Source organism: Staurois parvus, unplaced genomic scaffold, assembly GCF_062004578.1.
Source record: "Staurois parvus isolate SC_StPar_1 unplaced genomic scaffold, SC_StPar_1.0 ptg001242l, whole genome shotgun sequence".
NCBI classification, from domain to species: Eukaryota; Metazoa; Chordata; class Amphibia; order Anura; family Ranidae; genus Staurois; species Staurois parvus.
The window spans coordinates 317,501-343,057 of record NW_028319038.1 but is presented as its reverse complement, the minus strand read 5'-3'; the positions used below and the strand labels follow the sequence as shown (position 1 = coordinate 343,057).

Here is a 25,557-nt window from a genome sequence, read left to right as displayed (position 1 = left end):
GAGGAACAAGAGAGCCCAAGAACCATTGGGTGCCACCAGCATGAGGAGGGGGTAGAGTCAGAGTCTAAAGCCACCCAATCACCTTTACTGGAAAGCCCTTTGCCAGCTTGTCTACCATGCTGTTTATAAACGTACCTTGGTAGACCGGTGGTGAAGGCCAGGGCTGTAGTGCTACAACTGCAAGCCGGGAGGCTGGTGTACATTTAATTTTGTGCTAAACAAGAGCTGGAAAATCCCCGAGAGGGAAACTCATGAGGGACTCTTTGAACTTTAATATTCTCAAACCAGACAGGAAGGCCAGACAATATAATACCCATGGTCAGCAGATTTGAGACCTTCTACACTTCACTAAAAATGTGTTTTTTTTTCCTGACTTAGTACATTTCCCATCACTGCCACACGTGGATAGCAATACAAACTCGAACTCTTCCCAGCTCTATACAAACGACATTAAAAAGTTGAACGTTTTTATTTACACGTTCTGAACATTCAAAACATAACCACGTCTAATGTAAAATACCAATCAGCACACAGCGCAGACTTCCTCCTGAACAGAAACCGTGTATCTCATGTCAGTATAAGAAGACTAACCACAAGCTTTCCGAGCCGAAGCAGAGCCTACCATACATGCAAGACTCAGGTAAGGCTGGAAATCATCGAACGTTTATTACATTTATTCAGAGGAAAGAGACACAGAAGGGACATGATGGGATATGAAGGGAAAGGACACAGAGGGGACATGATGGGATATAAAGGGAAAGGACACAGAAGGGACATGATGGGATATGAAGGGAAAGGACACAGAGGGGACATGATGGGATATAAAGGGAAAGGACACAGAAGGGACATGATGGGATATGAAGGGAAAGGACACAGAGGGGACATGATGGGATATAAAGGGAAAGGACACAGAAGGGACATGATGGGATATGAAGGGAAAGGACACAGAGGGGACATGATGGGATATGAAAGGAAAGGACACAGAGGGGACATGATGGGATATGAAAGGAAAGGACACAGAGGGGACATGATGGGACATGAAGGGAAAGGACACAGAGGGGACATGATGGGAAAGGACACAGACGGGGCATGATGGGATATGAAGGGAAAGGACACAGAGGGGACATGATGGGATATAAAGGGAAAGGACACAGAAGGGACATGATGGGATATGAAGGGAAAGGACACAGAGGGGACATGATGGGATATAAAGGGAAAGGACACAGAAGGGACATGATGGGATATGAAGGGAAAGGACACAGAGGGGACATGATGGGATATGAAAGGAAAGGACACAGAGGGGACATGATGGGACATGAAGGGAAAGGACACAGAGGGGACATGATGGGAAAGGACACAGACGGGGCATGATGGGATATGAAGGGAAAGGACACAGAGGGGACATGAAGGGAAAAGACACAGAAAGAACATGATGGGATATGAAGGGAATGGACACAGAAGGGACATGATGGGATATGAAGGGAAAGGACACAGAAGGGACACGATGGGATATGAAGGGAAAGGACACAGAGGGGACATGATGGGACATGAAGGGAAAGGACACAGAGGGGACATGATGGGATATGAAGGGAAAGGACACAGAGGGGACATGATGGGACATGAAGGGAAAGGACACATAGGGGACATGATGGGACATGAAGGGAAAGAACACAGAGGGGACATGAAGGGAAAGGACACAGAGGAGACATGATGGGACATGAAGGGAAAGGACACAGAGGGGACATGATGGGATATGAAGGGAGAGGACACAGAGGGGACATGATGGGGCACAATGGGAAGGGACATAGGATATGAAGGGAAAGGACATGAAGGGACACGATAGGAAGGAACACAGAAGGGACATGATGGGACATGAAGGGAAAGGACACAGAGGGGACATGATGGGACACAATGGGAAGGGAAATGGAAATGATATGAAGGGAAGAGACATGAAGGGACACAATAGGAAGGAACACAGAAGGGACATGATGGGATATGAAGGGAAAGGACACAGAGGGGGCATGATGGGACATGAAGGGAAAGGACACAGAGGGGACATGATGGGAAAGGACACAGACGGGGCATGATGGGATATGAAGGGAAAGGACACAGAGGGGACATGATGGGATATAAAGGGAAAGGACACAGAAGGGACATGATGGGATATGAAGGGAAAGGACACAGAGGGGACATGATGGGATATAAAGGGAAAGGACACAGAAGGGACATGATGGGATATGAAGGGAAAGGACACAGAGGGGACATGATGGGATATGAAAGGAAAGGACACAGAGGGGACATGATGGGACATGAAGGGAAAGGACACAGAGGGTACATGATGGGAAAGGACACAGACGGGGCATGATGGGATATGAAGGGAAAGGACACAGAGGGGACATGAAGGGAAAAGACACAGAAAGAACATGATGGGATATGAAGGGAAAGGACACAGAAGGGACATGATGGGATATGAAGGGAAAGGACACAGAAGGGACACGATGGGATATGAAGGGAAAGGACACAGAGGGGACATGATGGGACATGAAGGGAAAGGACACAGAGGGGACATGATGGGATATGAAGGGAAAGGACACAGAGGGGACATGATGGGACATGAAGGGAAAGGACACATAGGGGACATGATGGGACATGAAGGGAAAGAACACAGAGGGGACATGAAGGGAAAGGACACAGAGGAGACATGATGGGACATGAAGGGAAAGGACACAGAGGGGACATGATGGGATATGAAGGAAGAGGACACAGAGGGGACATGATGGGGCACAATGGGAAGGGACATAGGATATGAAGGGAAAGGACATGAAGGGACACGATAGGAAGGAACACAGAAGGGACATGATGGGACATGAAGGGAAAGGACACAGAGGGGACATGATGGGACACAATGGGAAGGGAAATGGAAATGATATGAAGGGAAGAGACATGAAGGGACACAATAGGAAGGAACACAGAAGGGACATGATGGGATATGAAGGGAAAGGACACAGAGGGGGCATGATGGGACATGAAGGGAAAGGACACAGAGGGGACAGGCTGGGACATGAAGGGAAAGGACACAGAGGGGACATGATGGGACACAATGGGAATGGACATAGAAGGGATATGAAGGGAAGGGACATGAAGGTACACAATAGGAAGGGACACAGAAGGGACATGATGGTACACAAAGGGAAAGGACACAGAGGGGGCATGATGGGACATGAAGGGAAAGGACACAGAGGGGGCATGATGGGAAATGAAGGGAAAGGACATAGAGGAGACATGATGGGACATGAAGGGAAAGGACACAGACAGGGCATGGTGGGAAATGAAGGGAAAGGACACAGACGGGGCATGATGGGACATGAAGGGAAAGGACACAGAGGAGACATGATGGTACACAAAGGGAAAGGACACAGAGGGGGCATGATGGGACATGAAGGAAAAGGACACAGAGGGGGCATGATGGGACATGAAGGAAAAGGACACAGAGGGGACATGATGGGACATGAAGGGAAAGGACACAGAGGAGACATGATGGGACATGAAGGGAAAGGACACAGAGGGGACATGATGGGACACAATGGGAAGGGACATGGAAAGGATATGAAGGGAAGGGACATGAAGGGACACAATAGGAAGGGACACAGAAGGGAAATGATGGGAAATGAAGGGAAGGGACAAAGAAGGAACATGAAGGGACACAGAAGGGACATGACAGGACACAAAAGGAAGGGACATGATGGGACACAAGGGGAAGGGGCACAAAAGGGACATGATTGGACACAAGGGGAAGGGGCACAGAAGGGACATGATGGGACACAAGGGGAAGGGGCACAAAAGGGACATGATTGGACACAAGGGGAAGGGGCATGATGGGACACAAAGGGAAGGGAAACAGAAGGCACATGACAGGACACAAGGGAAAGGGACATGATGGCACACAAGGGGAAGGGTCATAGAAGGGAAATGAAGGGAAAGGACACAGAGCAAAGGGACACAGACGGGCAGGACACAGAGGGAAAGGTGACAGTGGGAAGGGGCTTAGAGAAATTAGGTACAGAAGGAAATGAAACATTAGGAAGGGACACAGAAGGAATGTGCACAGAGGGAGGTGTAAGGGGGGTTCTGATGGGAATCCTGATGTAAGGGGAGACTCTGATGAGGACTCTCACGTAACAGGGGACTTCAATGGGATCCCTGGTGTAAAGGATATTCTAACAGGGACTCTGATGTAAGGGAGGCTTTGATGTAATTGCGAGCTCTGACTGGGACTCTACAATTTATTTCCTTTGTTTTAATGAAGATCTTCCTCTCGTTATCTGAATCATATGATTCTGATCACAAAAAAAGGAAAGCATATCCAGTCATTTAAATTTCTGCCATTCAATTTATAATATAATATTATTTTTTGTACTCAAATATTTGTACTCTGGAAGATGTGGCCCTCATACTGAAAGGTTTGGAGACCCCAGTGCACCATAAATGGAAAGTGAGGAGGACATCATCCCGTTCGGTTTCTGTCTCACGTAAACAAGCCATGTTTTCTGACCGAACTGATCTAGGTTTGATCTGATGCTTTGGAGGCCAGAGGAGAGATCTGGGGTCTAACAGACCCCAGATCTCTCCATAAAGAGGACCTGTCACGGCCCGTGCTATCACAAGACAGGTTGTTCATCTTGTGTGATAGCAATGAAGTTGATTTAAAAAAAAAAAAAAAAAAATGTTAATATAATAAATAATACCATAGAAAATAAATGCGTCCTCATCATGCACAAAGGCGAATGCGCTTGTTGGTCCCGTATGTACATGCCGATCGCACCGCGCATGTGAGGTATCACCGCAAATGTCAGAGCGAGAGCAATATTTTTGCCTGGGACAGCACAAAAAAAACACCACTGCCTGCCTGCAGCAGACTGATCACCTCAGGCGTGGTACTGAAGGTTAAGGGTGGCTTTTTAATGATCTACAAATACATGTTGCGCTCCTAAATACTTCTCAATAAATAATAATTAAATTATTACCATTACATTAATTCAAATTATGATACAAATAACTAATAAAAGTGTATAAATACCAAAAAAATATTTAAATAGATAGTTTCAACTAATCAATCTCCTCCAAATAAATATCAAAATAATTCCACATGAAATACTCCTCTAAAAAAATATTTTACCTTTTTAATGATAAAAGGTGGAGGTTTTGTTTTATTTTTTTTTTTTGAAAAGTACTATTTTAAACATATATAGCATTAGTAGAAGCATTAGGGTTGGTTTTTGTAGAAGTAAACAGTTTCACATCCCATTGTGGCTCCAGATGGAAGTGAAGGTTGTTTCAGTCAGTACTTCTTTGGAAAGTCATTCCTCTTTTTGAACAGTTTTTGGTCTTGCTTCTGCTCTCATGCCATAATATAGCTGTGTGGGGGTGACAACATTTTTTTATTTTTGTATTCCATATTCGGAATGGCCAATCTCCCACTTCTACTGTTATTTTCAAGCCTCCCTAGTGCATGGATGAGAAATTCAGTCTGAACTACCAGACACAAAGGGGTCTAGGTATCAAACGTTTGTTCAATGAATGAGACCCATACCCGCACAGCTGCCATATTCTCCGTTATATACGGCTCAAAAAAATGAAAGGAAGACTTTTTGATCAGAGTCTAGCATTGAGTCAGTGAAACTCCTGGGATATTGATCTGGTCAGTTCAGTAGCAAAGGGGGTTATACATCAGCTGCTTTGGTGTTAATGAAATGAACAACAGGAGCACTAGATGGGCAACAATGAGATGACCCCCAAAAGCAGGAATGATTTTACAGGTGAATTCCACTGACATTTTTTCCCTACTCATCTTTTCTGACTATTTCTCACTGGTTTTGCATTTGGCTAGGATAGGTGTCACTACTGGTAGCATGAGGCCATACCTGGACCCTACAGAGGTTGCACAGGCAGGCCAACTCCTCCGGGATGGCACATCAATACCTGCCATTGCCAGAAGGTTTGCTGTGTCTCCCAGCACAGTCTCAAGAGCATGGAGGAGATTCCAGAAGACAAGAGCATGGAGGAGATTCCAGAAGACAAGAGCATGGAGGAGATTCCAGGAGACAGGCAGTTCCTCTAGGAGGGCTGGACAGGGCCGTAGAAGGTCCTTAACCCATCAGCAGGACCGGTATCTGCTCCTCTGTACAAGGAGGAACAGGATGAGCCCTGCCAGAGCCCTACAAAATGACCTCCAGCAGGCCACTGGTGTAAATGTCTCTGACCAAACAATCAGAAACAGACTTCATGAGGGTGGCCTGAGGGCCCGACATCCTCTAGTGGTCCCTGTGCTCACTGCCCAGCACCATAGAGCTAGATTGGAATTTGCCATTGAACCCCAGAATTGGCAGGTCCACCACTGGCACCCTGTGCTTTTCACAGATGAGAGCAGGTTCCCCCTGAGCACATGTGACAGACATGAAAGGGTCTGGAGAAGCCGTGGAGAACGTTCTGCTGCCTGTAACATGGTTCAGCATGACCGTTGTGGTGGTGGGTCAGTGATGGTCTGGGGGGGCATATCCATGGAGGGACACACAGACCTCTACAGGCTAGACAATGGCCCCCTGACTGCCATTAGGTATCGAGATGAAATCCTTGGGGCCATTGTCAGACCCTACGCTGGTGCAGTGGGTCCTGGGTTCCTCCTGGTGCAGGGGGTCCTGGGTTCCTCCTAGTGCAGGGGGTCCTGGGTTGCTCCTGGTGCAGTGGGATCTGGATTCCTCCTGGTGCAGGGGGTCCTGGGTTCCTCCTGATGCAGTGTGTCCTGAGTTCCACCTGGTGCAGGGGGTCCTGGGTTCCTCCTGGTGCAGTGGGTCCTGGGTTCCTCCTGGTGCAGTGGGTCCTGGGTTCCTCCTGGTGCATGACAATGCCTGGCCTCGTGGGGAGAGTATGCAGGCAGTTCCTGGAGGATGAAGGAATTGATACCATTGAATGGCCCCCACGCTCACCTGACCTAAATCCAATAGAACACCTCTGGGATGTCATGTGTCGGTCCATCCGACGCCACCAGGTTGCACCTCAAACTGTCCAGGAGCTCAGTGATACCCTGGTCCAGATCTGGGAGGAAATCCCCCTGGACACCATCCGTGGTCTCATTAGGAGCCTCCCCCGACATTGTCAGGCATGCATACAAGCACGTGGGGGCCACACAGACTACTGAGGACCATTCTGAGTTGCTGCAATGACATTTCACCAACATGGACTCGCCTGCTGCATCATTTTTCACTTTGGTTTTCGGGATGTCTTTCAATTCAGTCCTCTGTAGGTTGATTATTTTCATTTCTATCAAACGATGGGGTGTCCTTACGTTCCTCACCCATCCCCCGTCCATGTCAGTATAGAGATCCAGCAGGAGATTTGTCCCCATTCAGATCTGATGGGTTTTCAAAATCTTCCTTTCATTTTTTTGAGCGGTGTATAATTAATTTGTATGATTGTAAGCAGGCCATAATTTCTTTCCTGACAGGTATTTAACCTCCCTGGCGGTATTCCTGAGTGTAGCTCGGGGTAAAGTTTCAGTACCAAAAGCGGTAACACCGAGCTACACTCGGGAATACACTGCAGCGTTGCTCTGGGATCCCTCGATCACTTACCTTGTCCTGCGCTCCCGCGATGTCCCCCCTGCAGTGTCCCCAGCAATGTAATCCGGCGGATGCCGGCATCTGTCATCTGGGTTCCATTCCCTGCGAGCGTCGGGACGTACGGGGGACGGAACAGCGGGAAATTTGAAAATGACAAAAAGTGACATTCACAAAAATCACTAAAATCACATAGTATAACATTCCTGTATCAAACCATTTCACATACATTTTGTCCCGAGTGCTTTGTCCGGCGCCCTGCCTGCATTTTTACTGTTCTTTCTGCCTGGAAACTGAGAAACGTCCATGGCATCCAAAAAGCGTCCCTTTAGGTCAGACGCGGTTTTAGACCGGCTAGAGAACAGCGATAGTAAATCAGAACCACTTGCAGAATTGAGTGATAATGATTCGTGGGGGAAATTCCTCATCAGACACTGAAAACGATTCTGCGACTTTGCTCAGCGATGTGCGAACTTGGCGCTATATTTCACATTTCAGTGTATTTGGTTTGATTATATTATTGAATTAAATTTATTATTTTTTATGATTATTTATTAAATTATAATTTATGATTTCGTGTTTCAAGTTTTATCCTCCCCGGGATGTTTACTAGACTCTTGTTCGGACAGATTTCAGAGAGTTATTCCTAAGAATTACAGACCTACAATAAAAAAAATACATATTTCCATGCAAAAAAATGTACCACTTTCAGCACCAAAAATCTGAAATAATCATACCGCCAGGGAGGTTAAAAATAAATCCCGCATTATGGGCAGTAGATGGCGGTTCTGATCATATGAGATAATTATATAATCCAGAATACGGCCAGTTTCGTTGGAGCCCATATTATGTCACATTTGTTGAGCAAACAACCTTGTGCACACCAAATAAACAGCAGTGGCTGTAGAATCGAAATTCGGCCAGTCCGATCCATATATTGTCAGCTTTAGGCTAGGTTTCCCACCTGGCATCTGTTGAATGTATGTGTTTCACGCTCCCCACATTGGGCAGTCCATTCATTTCGTGGGTGAAAACACACGTCTGCTTACCACATCTGGGGTGGCCCCACAAGTGTGACACAAGTTTTTCACGCATGGCATGAATACTCATATGTGAATGCTACTTAATTTCATCAGAAACATATTAAATTGCTAAAAAAAAAAAACACATTACATGGTAGACTGTACTGGGCCCTCTTTGCATCAGGGGGCCCCAAAAGAGCTACATGGTCTTCTATATACAGTTGCAAGAAAAAGTATATGAACCCCTTGGGATTACGTGGAGTTTTGCATGAATTGGGCATAAAATGTGCTCTGAACGTCATCTAAGTCACAACAGTAGTTGTTTGAAGTTTGAAGTTTGCAAAAGAGCACCTGGATGTTCCACAGCACTACTGGCAAAATATACTGTGGACAGATGAAACCAAGATTGAGTTGTTTGGGAAGAACACACAACACTATGTGTGGAGAAAAAAAGGCACAGCACACCAACATCAAAACCTCATCCCCACTGTGAAACATGGCGGAGGGAGCATCATGGTTTGGGGCTGCTTTGCTGCCTCAGGACCTGGACGGATTGCTGTCATTGATGGGAAAATGAATTCCAGAGTTTATCAAGACATTTTGCAGGAAAACGTACGACCATCTGTCCGCCAACTGAAGCTCCGCAGAGGATGGGTGATGCAACAGGACAATGACCCAAAGCATACAAGTAATTCAACAAAACAATGGCTGCAACAGCACAGAATACGCCTTCTGGAGTGGCCCAGTCAGAGTCCTGACCTCAACCCGATTGAAATGCTGTGGCATGACCTTAAGAGAGCGATTCACACCAGACATCCCAAGAATATTGCTACACTGAAACAGTTTTGTGAAGAGGAGTGGTCCAAAATGACTCCAGATCGTTGTGCAGGTCTGATCTGCAACTACAGGAAACGTTTGGTTGAGGTTATTGCTGCCAAAGGAGGGTCAACCAGTTATTAAGTCCAAAGGTTCACATACTTTTTCCTCCCTGCACTGTGAATGTTTACATGTTATGTGCAATTAAACCATGGCAACATCTAATGTTTGTGTAGTATTATGTTCAGCAGACTGTGTTCTTCTATTGTTGTGATTTAGATGACGTTCAGAGCACATTTTATGCCCAATTCATGCAAAACTCCACGTAATCCCAAGGGGTTCACATACTTTCTCTTGCAACTGTAAATAGTTTTTCTTATAATACACGGTACATAGTTTCATAGAACGTAGCCCTACTAGCCAACCAAAAGCCAGCTGGACTTGTCTCTGCAATACATCTGGCTGTCAAAAAGGACAAAATGATGGACACACCATAACGAAATCGTTACCTAATATGGTGTTGGACCTCCTTTGGCATCCAAGACGGCCTGAATTTTCCTGGAAGATGACAAATATAAGTCTTGGATGGTGGATAATGGAAACTGATACCACCAAAATTCGCTTCAGTTCTTGTAGAGATGCAAAAGAATGTTTCAACGCGAAACATGTCATCACTTTCACACCTGCCAATCATATTGCGTTTCCTTTTTTTTGTCCAGAAATGAGCAAAACTTTATTTACCCAAAATTTTGTTGAAAACTGGTTGATTTACAGCCCAGTTACATCAAACCTGACTTAGAAATCGTGTGACTTACAGCAGGGGCGGACTGACAACTCATGGGGCCCCTGGGCAATAGGAGATCATGGGGCCCCTGTGTCCTTACCCAAACTGAAAAAAGCCTATGAAAAAGGTACCAGGGGCATCTCATGGGGCCCCCTACTGACTCCGGGCCCTCGGGCAGTGCTCGAGTTTCCAAATGGTCAGTCCGCCCCTGACTTACAGTGAAGTTGCACGATTTCTATGTCGGGTGATGTGCCGATTTCAGGTTCGATTTGCAAGAGATCTGACACAGATGTCTATGAAAATCACATCAAAAGTAGTACATGCTTTAGAAATCGGTGAGGCTCCGACCAAGTGGGAACCGCACAGATATGACGCTGTAATTTAACAATAGGGTGCGACTTGGCATGCGATTTGAAAGTTGCATGGCATGCAAATCACATGCCAATTCGCATCCAGTGTGACAGGGGTGTCAGTCATGTTAGTCGTGTTTTATTCACAGCAACTTTCACAATACAAAATGTTATTTTACCAGGTAGAGAGTATTGTAAATATTTGCAAATTGACACCTTGCCTTTACATTTCCTGTGTGATACTTCAACAAACTGTACAGATGATTTCCTTTCTTCTCACCTGTTAGGCTCATCAGAGTCAACTAAAATGTTGACTGTAGGGATCAGCAGCCTTGAGATGCAATAAAGGATGCAAAAAAGCTGAAAACAAGATATACAGTGTATATATATATATATATATCTGCTGATTTTGAATGTTCGCCCCTCACAAAGAAATGATTGGTCTACAAATCGAATGTTCGGTGTATTGTAACACTGAGAGACAGAATAGCAACAACAAATTCAGCAGAAATGCGTCTAACAAATGATGACTGATCTGCATGTTCATGAGGGAAAGAAGGACTTGATCCCCTTCACAAAACATGACTTAGTACTTGGTGGCCAATCCCTTGTTGGCAATCACAGAGGTCAGATGTTTTCTGGAGTTGGCCCCCAGGTTCGCACACGTCAGGAGGTATTTTGGCCCACTCCTCTTGGCAGATCCTCTCCAACTCATTAAGGTTTGGTGGCTGACGTTTGGCAACTCGAACTTTCAGCTCCCTCCACAGATTTTCAATCGGATGAAGGTCTGGAGACTGGCTAGGCCACTCCAGGACCTTAATGTGCTTCTTCTTCAGCCGCTCCTTTGTTGCCTTGGCCGTGTGTTTTGGGTCATTGTCATGCTGGAACACCCATCCACGACCCATTTTCAATGCCCTGGCTGAGGGAGGAAGGTTCTCCCCCAAGATTTGAGGGTACATTACCCCGTCCATCGTCCCTTTGATGCGGTGCAGTTGTCCTGTCCCCTTAGCAGAAAAACACCCCCAAAGCAGAATGTTTCCACCACCATGTTTCACAGTTGGGATGGTGTTCTTGGGGTCATAGGCAGCATTCCTCCTCCTCCAAACACAGCGAGTTGATGCCAAAGAGCTGGATTTTGGTCTCATCTGACCACAGCACTTTCCACCAGACCTCCTCTGCATCATTCAGATGTTCAGTGGCAGACTTCAGACGGGCCTGGACATGTGCTTTCTTGTGCGGAGGGACCTTGCGGGCACTGCAGGATTTCAGTCCTTGTCGGCGTAGTGTGTTACCAATTGTTTTCTTGGTGACTGTGGTCCCAGCTGCCTGGAGATCATTGACAAGATCCTCACGTGTAGTTCTGGGATGATTCCTCACTGTTCTCATGATCATTGACACTCCACGAGGTGAGATCTTGCATGGTGCACCAGACCTAGGGAGACTGACACTTGTTTTGTGTTTCTTCCATTTGTGAATGATTGCACCAACTGTTGTCACCTTCTCACCAAGCTGCTTGGCCATAGTTTGGTAGCCCAGTCCAGCCTTGTGTATTATACATGGAGATCATATCCCCCTCTCTTGCGAAGAGGAGATTAAGATGAGATATGATCTCCATGTATAATACATAAGGGGGGATATGATCTCCATGTATAATACATAAGGGGGGATGTGATCTCCATGTATAATACATAAGGAGGGATATGATCTCCAAGTATAATATATAAGGGGGGATATGATCTCCATGTATAATACATAAGGGGGGATATGATCTCCAAGTATAATACATAAGGGGGGGATATGATCTCCATGTATAATACATAAGGGGGGCATATGATCTCCATGTATAGTACATAAGGGGGGGATATGATCACCATGTATAATACATAAGGGGGATATGATCACCATGTATAATACATAAGGGGGATATGATCTCCATGTATAATACATAAGGGGGGATATGATCACCATGTATAATACATAAGGGGGGATATGATCTCCATGTATAATACATAAGGGGGGATATGATCTCCATGTATAATACATAAGGGGGGATATGATCTCCATGTATAATACATAAGGGGGATATGATCTCCATGTATAATACATAAGGGGGGATATGATCTCCATGTATAATACATAAGGGGGATATGATCTCCATGTATAATACATAAGGGGGGATATGATCTCCATGTATAATACATAAGGGGGGATATGATCTCCATGTATAATACATAAGGGGGGGATATGATCTCCATGTATAATACATAAGGGGGGGATATGATCTCCATGTATAATACATAAGGGGGATATGATCTCCATGTATAATACATAAGGGGGGGGATATGATCTCCATGTATAATACATAAGGGGGGGATATGATCTCCATGTATAATAAGGGGGATATGATCTCCATGTATAATACATAAGGGGGATATGATCTACATGTATAATACATAAGGGGGGATATGATCTCCATGTATAATACATAAGGGGGATATGATCTCCTTGAATAATACATAAGGGGGATATGATCTCCATGTATAATACATAAGGGGGGGATATGATCTCCATGAATAATACATAAGGGGGGGTATGATCTCCATGTACGATACATAAGGGGGAATATGATCTACCAGAACCTCCAGGTCTTTCTCCACCATTGACCCCCCAGTTGTACCCCCCTAGTATGTATGATGCATGCATATTATTAGCCCCCAAGTGCAGAACCTTACATTTATGAACATTAAACCTCATTTGCCACATAGTTGCTCAATTACACAGAGCATTGAGGTCGGCTTGTAAGTTGGAGACATCCTGTAAGGACGTTATTCCCCGGCACAGCTTGGTGTCATCTGCAAAGACTGGAATGTGATTTATAATCCCCGACCCGATATCGTTTGTAAATTAATTTTTTTAGTTCATTGCCATGGGTTGCCCTACGCATGACAATCACAGAAAAGAAATTCCTGACCCTTTAGCAAAATGCGTGAACTGCATGGCACTGCCGCGTGTCTCCTAAAGGGCAGGGTGGTTCTGTGCGCAATTTTTTGTGCACTGCCAACATGTGAAGGACTGAAACAAGCCTTAAGAAAATGAGCACTATTGTTGGGAAAATTGTACTATTATGGGAAGGAGTTTGTTAAAATGACAGGGTGACAAGGTCTCCACTAAGTTAGGCCTGGTCCACATCTGTGCAGGTCGTACCACTGCAGGAACCGCACAATTACCTGCAGAAGCACCACCCATACAGGTGGGTGCCCTTAATTCTAATGGTACGCCGCCAGCACTGGAAATTGCAACCATACTGGGAATCTCAGTTCCCGTGCGGACTGCGATATCAGAAGAAATGCAGGAACTTCTTCCCTGGGCATGAGAGTCCATTCAAACGAAAGGGCTCTCATGCCTGCCCAAATCGCAGCCTGTATGGCCGCACAGATGTGAACCTGGCCTTAAAAAGCAAAATATATTTAAACATTCTGATGAATTTTCCTAAAGCCCGAGAAAATTTGACCGTTCTGTGAATCTGCAATACCCACACATGACATGTCAAATTTATATATTAGATTTGTCCCTCTGATCCTATTTCAGGCCTACTTCTAGAGAAGAATTCCGAAGAAAATGATGGCGTCTCAGAACCTGTTCGTTGTACTTTTTGTGTCATATTTCTGTAAGTAGCAACATTACCCGACCAATGCATCTATGGTCCTCCACATTGCCTGACCACTGGGTCTATGGTCCTCTATGTTGCCCATTCAATGGTGTCCTCAATGCTGAGAAATACAGGCAGATACTTCTCCATCATGCCATACCATCAGGGAGGCGTGTGAGTGGCCCAAAATTTATTCTACAGCAGGACAACTACCCCAAACATACAGCCGATGTCAATGACAACTATCTTCAGTATAGAGAAGAACAAGAAGTCCTGGAAATGATGAGTGGTCACACCAAATACTGATTTGGATTTCCATTCTGTTCATTTACTTTCCATTTTGTTAATTGAAAAAAAAATTATTAACACTTCTATTTCTGGAAGCTTTTTAAATTTACAGCATTTTTTCACACCTTCCTAAAACGTTTGCGCAGTACTGTCAGTTTCTGACCTAGGCATGATTATGGGATGCAGAGTTTGTGCCTGGGGAAACAAACCTTTGTAGAGCTTTAGGTACGATAAAGGTCCATATCCTACTCAGGCCAGCAGGCAGACCCTATTATTAGTCTCCATTGTCTACAGGCCTTTAATGTGATCTGAGTGGTGCACAGGCCCCTCCCTCTCTTTTATATATAAGATCTGATTGGTGCTCAGGGCTCTCTCTCCTTTACAAACATAAGCTGACTGCTGCTTAGTGGGCCTGATAATGGTGATCTGATTACAGTTGAGGCAGTGATGATAGCTGAAGCAGAAGCAGGGAGATTCTTGCACTGCGCGTCCTCAGGTACAGATTCCTCTCCAGCAGGGAGAGCAGTGATTACATTAGCAATATCACCAAATATTACTTCAGATCTCCTAAGACTAGCAGTCAGAGGCAGCAGTGCCCTAGATTATGGGTGTGAAACTGGCGGCCCTCCAGTTGTTGCCCATGAGGCATTGCAAGAATGACATTTACAAGCATGACTCCCAAAGGCAGAGGTATAATGGGACGTGCAGTTTTAAAACAGCTGCAGGGCCGCCAGTTTGACACCCCTGATCTAAGGCACTGCTGCCTCTGACTGCTAGTCTTAGGAGATCTGAAGTAATATTTGGTGATATTGCTAATGTAATCACTGCTCTCCCTGCTGGAGAGGAATCTGTACCTGAGGACGCGCAGTGCAAGAATCTCCCTGCTTCTGCTTCAGCTATCATCACTGCCTCAACAGTAATGACATCCCTGCCTTAGATGATCTCACACTGCAGATACACAGCTATGAGGATATAGAACAAGAGTGCCCTAGGCACAGGAGGCGCAAAGCCATTATTTCAGCTGAAGGCAAGAGAAAAGATATGGGACACTGTACCTGTTGTACTGCACCTTATAGTGCAGTGAATCTTCACTTTTTGAGGCCCACTATAATGTTGGAATAATTTTTTTCATTAAAGTGTTACTAAACCCCAGACCCTGCATTCACTATATCTGCTCTCCCCGGACCCCGCATTCACTATATCTGCTCTCCCCGGACCCCGCATTCACTATATCCGCTCTCCCCGGACCCCGCATTCACTATATCCGCTCTCCCCGGACCCCGCATTCACTATATCCGCTCTCCCCGGACCCCGCATTCACTATATCCGCTCTCCCCGGACCCTGCATTCACTCTATCCGCTCTCCCCGGACCCCGCACTCACTATACCCACTCTCCCCGGACCCCGCATTCACTATATCCACTCTCTCTGAATCCTGCATTCACTATATCCGCTCTCCCTGGACCCCGCATTCACTATATCTGGTCTCCCCGGACCCCGCATTCACTATATGTGCTCTCCCTGGACCCTGCATTCACTATATCCGCTCTCCCCAGACCCCGCATTCACTATATCCACTCCCCCCGACCCCGCATTCACTATATCCGCTCTCCCCGGACCCCGCATTCACTATATCCGCTCTCCCCAGACCCCGCATTCACTATATCTGCTCTCCCCGGACCCTGCATTCACTATATCTGGTCTCCCCGGACCCCGCATTCACTATATCCGCTCTCCCCGGACCCCGCATTCACTATATCCGCTCTCCCCGGACCCCGCATTCACTATATCCGCTCTCCCCGGACCCTGCATTCACTCTATCCGCTCTCCCCAGACCCCGCATTCACTATACCCACTCTCCCCGGACCCCGCATTCACTATATCCACTCTCTCTGAGTCCTGCATTCACTATATCCGCTCTCCCTGGACCCCGCATTCACTATATCTGGTCTCCCCGGACCCCGCATTCACTATATCTGCTCTCCCTGGACCCTGCATTCACTATATCCGCTCTCCCCAGACCCCGCATTCACTATATCCACTCCCCCCGACCCCGCATTCACTATATCCGCTCTCCCCGGACCCCGCATTCACTATATCCGCTCTCCCCAGACCCCGCATTCACTATATCTGCTCTCCCCAGACCCCGCATTCACTATATCTGGTCTCCCCGGACCCCGCATTCACTATATCCGCTCTCCCCGGACCCCGCATTCACTATATCCGCTCTCCCCGGACCCCGCATTCACTATATCCGCTCTCCCCGGACCCCGCATTCACTATATCCGCTCTCCCCGGACCCCGCATTCACTATATCCTCTCTCCCCGGACCCAGCATTCACTAAATCCGCTCTCCCCGGACCCCGCATTCACTATATCCGCTCTCCCCGGACCCTGCATTCACTATATCTGCTCTCCCCGGACCCTGCATTCACTATATCCGCTCTCCCCGGACCCCGCATTCACTATATCCACTCTCCCCGGACCCTGCATTCACTATATCCGATCTCCCCGGACCCCGCATTCACTATATCCGCTCTCCCCGGACCCCGCATTCACTATATCCGCTCTCCCCGGACCCTGCATTCACTATATCCGCTCTCCCCGGACCCCGCATTCACTATATCCGCTCTCCCCGGACCCCGCATTCACTATATCCGCTCTCCCCGGACCCCACATTCACTATATCCGCTCTCCCCGGACCCTGCATTCAATAAATCCGCTCTCCCCAGACCCTGCATTCACTATATCTGGAAGAATATTTTTAAAATATCTTTCAAATATATTTTTCTTCCATAGGGAATACCTGTACTAACCGGATGTTTTCACCCCGCAGGCTTCGGCCATTTTGACATAACCTTGGAACAGCCTTCGATTTTATCTGCCACCGTTGGCTCCACCATTAATCTAGACTGCCACCTGCGATTGGGCAATGAACAGCTGAAGCGGATCAACCTGTACTGGTTCAGTATTGGACTTAATGGAACGTTAAAAAAGTACCTGCACCCTCCTGCGTCCCTGACCCGCAGCATGAACAGTGAGATGTCAGTCAGTCTTGTCAACCCCAATCACTCTACAGACATGTCATTGTGTGTTTCTAACCTGACACTCTTCCACACGGACACCTACATATGTCACGTGTCCCTGGTGTTTGCTACGAACAGTAGGGCAGTCTCGGGGAACGGGACGTTTCTTCTTGTGCACGGTAAGCATGCTGAAGCCGCACTTCGCTTGAAATTCTCCTGCATTTCCTGGTTTAGGGTGACAACGCTCACTCCCTGTACAGTATCAGCGTTGTCACCCTAGGACAGGAAGGGCATCAGGCAGAATCAGGCAGAATGCTTCAATAGCATGGGGGGGGGTGTGTTCTGTAGTTCACAGAGATAACCTGTGGAGAGTTGATAAACCTCCTTGAACTGATACTGAAGATAATTACTGAGTGTGGATAGAGCCATAGAGCTGGGGTGTCAAACTCAATTGTCATGTGGGGGGGCCACATCAGCATTGTGGTTACCCTCAAAGAGCCAGTTGTATCTGTAAAACTAGATTTCCAGGGCAACCCACCCCTCCTTACATCAGACGTCAACAGCCCCTCCCCCCCACCACCACGCACCACCATCAGACATCAGACCCCCCCTGCCATTGGAAGTCAAGAGTACCCCACCCACTCATACATCACAATGCAGCCCCCTTACCTTGTGCTGCTGCCAGGAAGAAGCTGTCCTCTGTTCTGCCAGCAGTAACCCCTGTCCTCTGCCCTTCCAGCAGTGACCCCTGTCCTCTGCCCTGCCAGCAGTGACCCCTGTCCTCTGCCCTGCCAGCAGTGACCCCTGTCCTCTGCCCTTCCAGCAGTGACCCCTGTCCTCTGCCCTGCCAGCAGTGACCCCTGTCCTCTGCCCCGCCAGCTGTGACCCCTGTCCTCTGCCCTGACAGCAGTGACCCCTGTCCTCCGCCCCGCCAGCAGTGTCCCCTGCCCTTTTCCCTGACAGCAGTGACCCCTGTCCTCTGCCCTGCCAGCAATGTCTCCTGTCCTCTGCCCAGCCAGCAGTGACCCCTGTCCTCTGTCCTGCCAGCAGTGACCCCTGTCCTCTGCCCTTCCAGTAGTGACCCCTGTCCTCTGCCCTGCCAGCAGTGACCCCTGTCCTCTGCCCTGCCAGCAGTGACCCCTGTCCTCTGCCCTTCCAGCAGTGACTCCTGTCCTCTGCCCTGCCAGCAGTGACCCCTGTCCTCTGCCCTGCCAGCAGTGACCCCTGTCCTCTGCCCTGCCAGCAGTGACCCCTGTCCTCTGCCCAGCCAGCAGTGACCCCTGTCCTCTGCCCAGCCAGCAGTGACCCCTGTCCTCTGCCCTTCCAGCAGTGACCCCTGTCCTCTGCCCTGCCAGCAGTGACCCCTGTCCTCTGCCCTGCCAGCAGTGACCCCTGTCCTCTGCCCTTCCAGCAGTGACTCCTGTCCTCTGCCCTGCCAGCAGTGACCCCTGTCCTCTGCCCTGCCAGCAGTGACCCCTGTCCTCTGCCCTTCCAGCAGTGACCCCTGTCCTCTGCCCAGCCAGCAGTGACCCCTGTCCTCTGCCCAGCCAGCAGTGACCCCTGTCCTCTTCCCTGCCAGCAGTGACCCCTGTCCTCTGCCCTTCAAGCAGTGACCCCTGTCCTCTGCCCTGCCAGCAGTGACCCCTGTCCTCTGCCCTGCCAGAAGTGATCCCTGTCCTCTGTCCTGCCAGAAGTGACCCCTGTCCTCTGCCCTTCAAGCAGTGACCCCTGTCCTCTCCCCTTCCAGCAGTGACCCCTGTCCTCTGCCCTGCCAGAAGTGACCCCTGTCCTCTGTCCTGCCAGAAGTGACCCCTGTCCTCTGCCCTTCCAGCAGTGACCCCTGTCCTCTCCCCTTCCAGCAGTGACCCCTGTCCTCTGCCCTTCCAGCAGTGACCCCTGTCCTCTGCCCTGCTGACCTCCCATCCTCTGCCCCCGACTTATTTTTTACTACACCCCCACATTGGACAGGCTAGATCCGGCCCTGTTTGGAGGAGCCTGAGAGCAATAGAGGGGACTTTTGTGAGTTATAAAAACATACTTGAAGATCATTTGTAAACTTCAGACATGAAATATGAACAAAGCATATCCCTCTGTAGCACCCCCTAGGTGGGGCTAGTGTAATTACTGTGGGTCCACTGTGAGATCAGGATGGATGACTCAGCAGGTTGGGACTCTTTTACCTCCACCTGGTTCTGGAGGACCATGGAAGCTTCAAGAAGCTAGTAGATTGAAGGGTGGAGACCTCAATATGCATATTCATGGGAGTCTGACCAATCCCGGGCTAAGAGGCCCCGGTAGTAGTGTAGACGAGCCCATAACTATGAGAGAGCCATGCTAGCAGAGGAGTTGGGTGGAAAATAGACTGGAGTGTGAGGCCTGGGAGGGGGCCCCAGGGAGGGAGCCTACCTACAGGCTGGTTGCTGAACAGGAGGATCTCTACTGCCTCAACGTCTCCTGGGGAGGACAACCTGTTAGCAGGGAAGGAGCCAGCCCAGCATAAGGCTTGGACAGTGTGAGGACTCCTACACCTCCTGTGCCGGATAAGTGGAGAGGGCGGTCAACTAGTCTTGCTAGGACTGTTTAACTGCAAGCTCTTGGGGCCCCCTTACTCAGGGATACCCTCAGCACAGCTGGGTGAAGAGGAGGATTCATCCGGAAGTACAGCACCAAGAAAAATGGAGTTTGTCCTCAAGTTCAGTTCCTTGGGCATCCCCTATACCCCTAGACCCCATCCAAGTCGTTAACCCCTTAATACAACTAAAAAAAAAAGCTCAGGAACTGCTTACTGACTCTCAAAGTACAAGTGTGGATAATGCATGTTGCCTGGCTGTACAGAGCATAGGGGGAACCAAAACAAACTCAGCGGACCTTACGAAGGGTAGTGCTACACCTCTATAGTGTGTACTCAATCCAGAGCACTGAGTGTCATTTCTGTCTGCTGCCTCCTTCCTCTGCTATCAGCATGAGTCACTTCTGACAGGTTTTCCTGACACCAAGAGAAAAATGGTGACAAGGGAGGGACCTCCAGCAGATTGACAATTTCAGCTGTGTGCTATGTGAAGAGGGGGGTGTGTCCCTTCCCACCTATCAGCTCTCCTTGCTGATGTAACCTCAGCTCTCCGCCCCCTGCTTTTCAGAGCTGGAGAGATCCTGTGCACATTCTGCACTTTGAATGGATGTAGAGAAGAGATTACTGCAGATAAACAAGTACAACTGACCCAGGGGCGGGCTGACTTTTGGAAACTCGGGCACTACCCAAGGGCCTGAGGTCAGTAAGGGGTCCCATGACATGCCCCTGGTACCTTTAATAGGCTTTTTTGGGTGTGGTTTGAGTGTGGGTGAGGATACAGGGGCCCCATGATCCCCTATTGCCCGGGGGCCCCATGAGTTGTCAGTCCACCCCTGAACTGACCATACTTAAACTGGTTGTAAACATCAGACATGAAATATGAACAAAGCATATCCCTCTATCAGGGGTGGACTGACAACTCATGGGACCCTCGGGCAATAGGGGATCATGGGGCTCCTGTGTCCTTGGCCAAACTCAAAAAAGCCTATGAAAAAGGTACCAGGGGCATCTCATGGGGCCCCCTATTGACCCTGGGCCCTCGGGCAGTCTGCCCCTGCCTCTATAGTGTGTCCTCAGTCCAGAGAACTAAGTGTCATTTCCGTCTGCTGCCTCCTTAATCTGCAATCAGCATGAGACACTTCTGACAAGTTTTCCTGACACCAAGAGAAAAATGGTGACAGGGGAGAGAGCTCCAGGAGATTGACAGCCTCAGCTCTGTTCCTGTGAGCTGCGTGAAGGGGGGGCGCGTCTCTTCCCTCCAATCAGCTCTCAGAACTCTCCTCACTGAACTCTGCAGGGTGTAGCTTCAGCTCTCCGACCCTTTTTTTTTTTTCTGAACTCTCAGACAAGCTTTACAAATGCAGCACTTTGAACGAATGTAGAGAAGAGGAGACTGCAGATAAACAGGTACAACTTATATAGGAGGATTTGTTTCCTTTCTGTTTATCGCCTGAGGCCGGTCACTTCACTGGGGATACGTGAGCGTTTACAACCACTTTAAATCTAGTCTTCTCACTGACTAAAGCAGGAAAAGGTATCAGTGGTCAGATGGCGATCGATGACCGTCCCACACCGAATAGAATCCACTGATCAATAGGCGATAATGACACCATTGTGGTCAAAACTAAAAGACGTCTGAACTTCAATGTGGGCACAGGATGTGCAAGTGAAAAGCACACCTGACCGCCCCCCCCCCGTAGGCTGCTGTGATATATGATGTACGATTTCCTTCCCCTCCTGAAAAACCACTTAAAAAAGTTTAAAAAAAAAAAGGTTCAAAGTTACAAAAACATTTCCAACAGAAGAGATTGAAAACAGAGATGAAGCGATGTGTCACCACCATACTTCCATCGCAGGGGTACAGAACCCCCATCTTCAACCCAGGAATCTAAAATTAACCCCTCGCCCTCCTGAGGATTTACCCCCCTTAATGACCACGCCTCTTTTTGCTACTCGGCGCTGCACTAATTCAACTGATAATTGCGCGGTCATGCAATGCTGCACCCAAACGAAATTTACGTCCTTTTTTTCACACAAATAGAGCTTTCTTTCGGTGGTATTTGATCACCTGTGCGCTTTTTATTTTTCACGCTATAAACAAAAAAAGACCAAAAATTTTGAAAAAAAATGATATTTTTTACTTTCAGCTATAAAAAATATATAGTAAACTCAAAGTTGGTTATAAATTTAGGCCAAAATGTATTCTGCTCCATGTTTTTGGTAAAAAAAATCCCAATAAGTGTATATTGATTGCTTTGTGTGGAAGTTATAGCGTCTACAATCTATGGTATAGATACTGCAATTTACGCCATTTTTTTGCTATACAGCACTGCGCTAGTTTAACAGACAATTGCGCGGTCATGCAATACGGTACATAAATGAAATTTACATCCTTTTTTCCCACAAATTGAGCTTTCTTTCGGTGGTATTTGATCACCTGTGCGTTTTTATTTTTCTGCGCTATAAAAAAAAGTCTGACAATTTTGAGGAAAAAAAACAATATTTTGGACTTTTTGCTATAAAACATGTCCAGTAAAAAAAAATGTAAAAATAAAATTTAGTCATAAATTTCTGCCAAAATATGTTCTGCGACATGTCTTTGCTAAAAAAAAAAACCCAATACGTGTAAATTAATTAGTTTACGTGAAAGTTATAGTGTTTACAAATGGCGGGAAAGATACTGGGATTTTGAATTTTTTTTTTATACTAATAACGGCGGCGATCAGCGACTTATGGCGGCGATCAGCGACTTATGGCGGCGATCAGTGACTTATGGCGGCAATCAGTGACTTATGGCGGCGATCAGTGACTTATGGCGGTGATCAGTGACTTATGGCGGCGATCAGTGACTTATGGCAGCGATCAGTGACTTATGGCGGCGATCAGTGACTTATGGCGGCGATCAGCTACTTATGGCGGCGATCAGCGACTTATGGCGGCGATCAGCGACTTATGGCGGCGATCAGCGACTTATGGCGGCAATCAGCGACTTATGGCGGCGATCAGCGACTTATGGCGGCGATCAGTGACTTATGGCGGTGATCAGCGACTTATGGCGGCTATCAGTGACTTATGGCGGCGATCAGTGACTTATGGCGGCAATCAGTGACTTATGGCGGCAATCAGTGACTTATGGCGGCAATCAGTGACTTATGGCGGTGATCAGTGACTTATGGCGGCGATCAGTGACTTATGGCAGCGATCAGTGACTTATGGCGGTGATCAGCTACTTATGGCGGTGATCAGTGACTTATGGCGGCGATCAGCGACTTATGGCGGCGGGCGGCGATCAGTGACTTATGACGGCAATCAGTGACTTATGGCGGTGATCAGCGACTTATGGCGGCAATCAGTGACTTATGGCGGCGATCAGTGACTTATGGCGGCAATCAGTGACTTATGGCGGCAATCAGTGACTTATGGCGGCAATCAGTGACTTATGGCGGCAATCAGCTACTTATGGCGGTGATCAGTGACTTATGGCGGCGATCAGCGACTTATGGCGGCAATCAGTGACTTATGGCGGCGATCAGCTACTTATGGCGGTGATCAGTGACTTATGGCGGCGATCAGCTACTTATGACAGTGATCAGTGACTTATGGCAGCGATCAGCGACTTATGGCGGCGATCAGCTACTTATGGCGGTGATCAGTGACTTATAGCGGCAATCAGCGACTTATGACGGCAATCAGTGACTTATGGCGGCGATCAGCTACTTATGGCGGTGATCGGTGACTTATGGCGGCGATCAGCGACTTATGGCGGTGATCAGCGACTTATGGCGGGACTGCAGGACTGCGGCAGACATTCTGACACTGGGAGGGAACTGACTTGGGGTCACTGACATCCCCAGTGACACCAATACAGTGATCAATGCAAAAAAAAAACACTGACACTGTACTAATGGCACTGGGGAGGAAGGGGTTAACTTTTTTATTTACTGAAAGGGTTAACTGTGTGAGGGGAGTGTTTTACTAGGGGGCGGGGTGTGTACTGCATGGGAACATGCTGATCCGGAGAGATAAACTCTTCTCTCCGGATCAGCATGTCAGGAGCTGACAGGGAACTGACAGAAAGCAGAGGTGCAGTGTAAACACTGCAGCCGTCCTCTCTGTCAGTGATTGCCGCTAATCACTGGGACACGGTAGGTAATGACCGGGTGTGACCCGGCGACTGACACCCGTGGCCGCGATCGGCTATCCCCCAAGCCTACTACTCAGCCTTCTAACTAAAAAAAAAAATTAGCTAGCTAACGAGGAGGGTGCTAAACATGAATAGCACTGACAGTTCTCAGAAAGAGAAGTAAGTCCCACAACGTAATCTGTGAGAACTGGACAGTGATCAGCTTACATGCATCCTGTTCATTCTGTATTTGTTCCCCCTCAGCCCATTTTACTATTTCTAGCCAGGAAAACTATTTTTTGTTTATGCCCCCAGGCCACATATCTACGCCATGTCGTTGGGTAAACTTATGTAATGCTCTCTTTAGTTTTTGATTTTTAATGACATGCCTCGCTATCAACAACCTTACCATTCTCATTTTATTTGTGTGTTTTTATCACCACCACAGAACCTCTAGAAACCAGTTTCAATGAAACCGACATCAGCTGTACCACAAACGTTCGAACTGTGACGAACGTGACTCTCGTCTGGGAACTTGAGAATGGCACGTTGGGCGATAGCGATCCTGACTGGCTCACCAATTCCGTTCATTCATACCGGATCAGTAATACCTTTCCCAAGAGCACATCCCTGTGTCAGTCCTCGAAGAACGTGACCGTCACTTGTCTGCTCCAATACAAGGGAATAACCATGGCAAGGAAAGGGATGGAAGTCCCCTGTGAAGGTAACTTTTCATGTTTACCTTTACTTTGTCTTTGAAAATTAACATCCTCAGTAATGCTCGGCATTGATACCTTAAAGTGTATGCAGGGGCGAACTGACAACTCATGGGGCCCCCGGGCAATAAGGGATCATGGGGCCCCTGTGTCCTTGCCCAAACTCAAAAAAGCCTATGAAAAAGGTACCAGGGGCATCTCATGGGGCCCCCTACTGACCCCGGGCCCTCGGGCAGTGCCCGAGTTTCCAAATGGTCAGTCCGCCCCTGAGTGTATGTAAACTCTGACCATGAATGTATCATACTCCCTGTTCTGTTAACCCCCCTGGCGGTATTCCTGAGTGTAGCTCGGGGTAAAGTTTCAGCACCCCCCCCCGAGCTACACTCGGGAATACACTGCAGCGTTGCTCCGGGATCCCTCCAGCACTTACCTTGTCCTGCGCTCCCGCGATGTCCCTCCTGCAGTGTCCCCAGCCATCTCCTCCGGCCGATGCCGGCATCTGTCTCCCGGGTTCTGGTCCCTGCAACGTCGGGACGTACGGGGGACGGTACCGGCTGGAAATTCAAAAATGGAAAAATGTGACATTCACTCAACACACTAC

The 25,557-nt window shown here is 47.9% G+C and overlaps 1 protein-coding gene across 2 annotated transcripts in view; it reads left to right on the top strand.

Annotated features, from left to right (window-relative positions):
- Window positions 1-482: 482 nt before the first annotated feature.
- LOC149437939 (uncharacterized) overlaps window positions 483-25,557 on the top strand; it is a 29,445-nt gene continuing 4,370 nt past the window's right edge. Inside the window, exons 1-4 of one of the 2 annotated variants that reach the window (XM_089660440.1) lie at window positions 483-640; window positions 14,174-14,252; window positions 17,359-17,727; window positions 24,689-24,964. In XM_089660440.1, the coding sequence (XP_089516566.1) occupies window positions 14,204-14,252; window positions 17,359-17,727; window positions 24,689-24,964 (694 nt within the window). In that variant the 5' untranslated portion in view covers window positions 483-640; window positions 14,174-14,203. The remainder of the gene's footprint in view (window positions 641-14,173; window positions 14,253-17,358; window positions 17,728-24,688; window positions 24,965-25,557) is intronic. The other variant, XM_089660441.1, reaches the window with a different exon arrangement.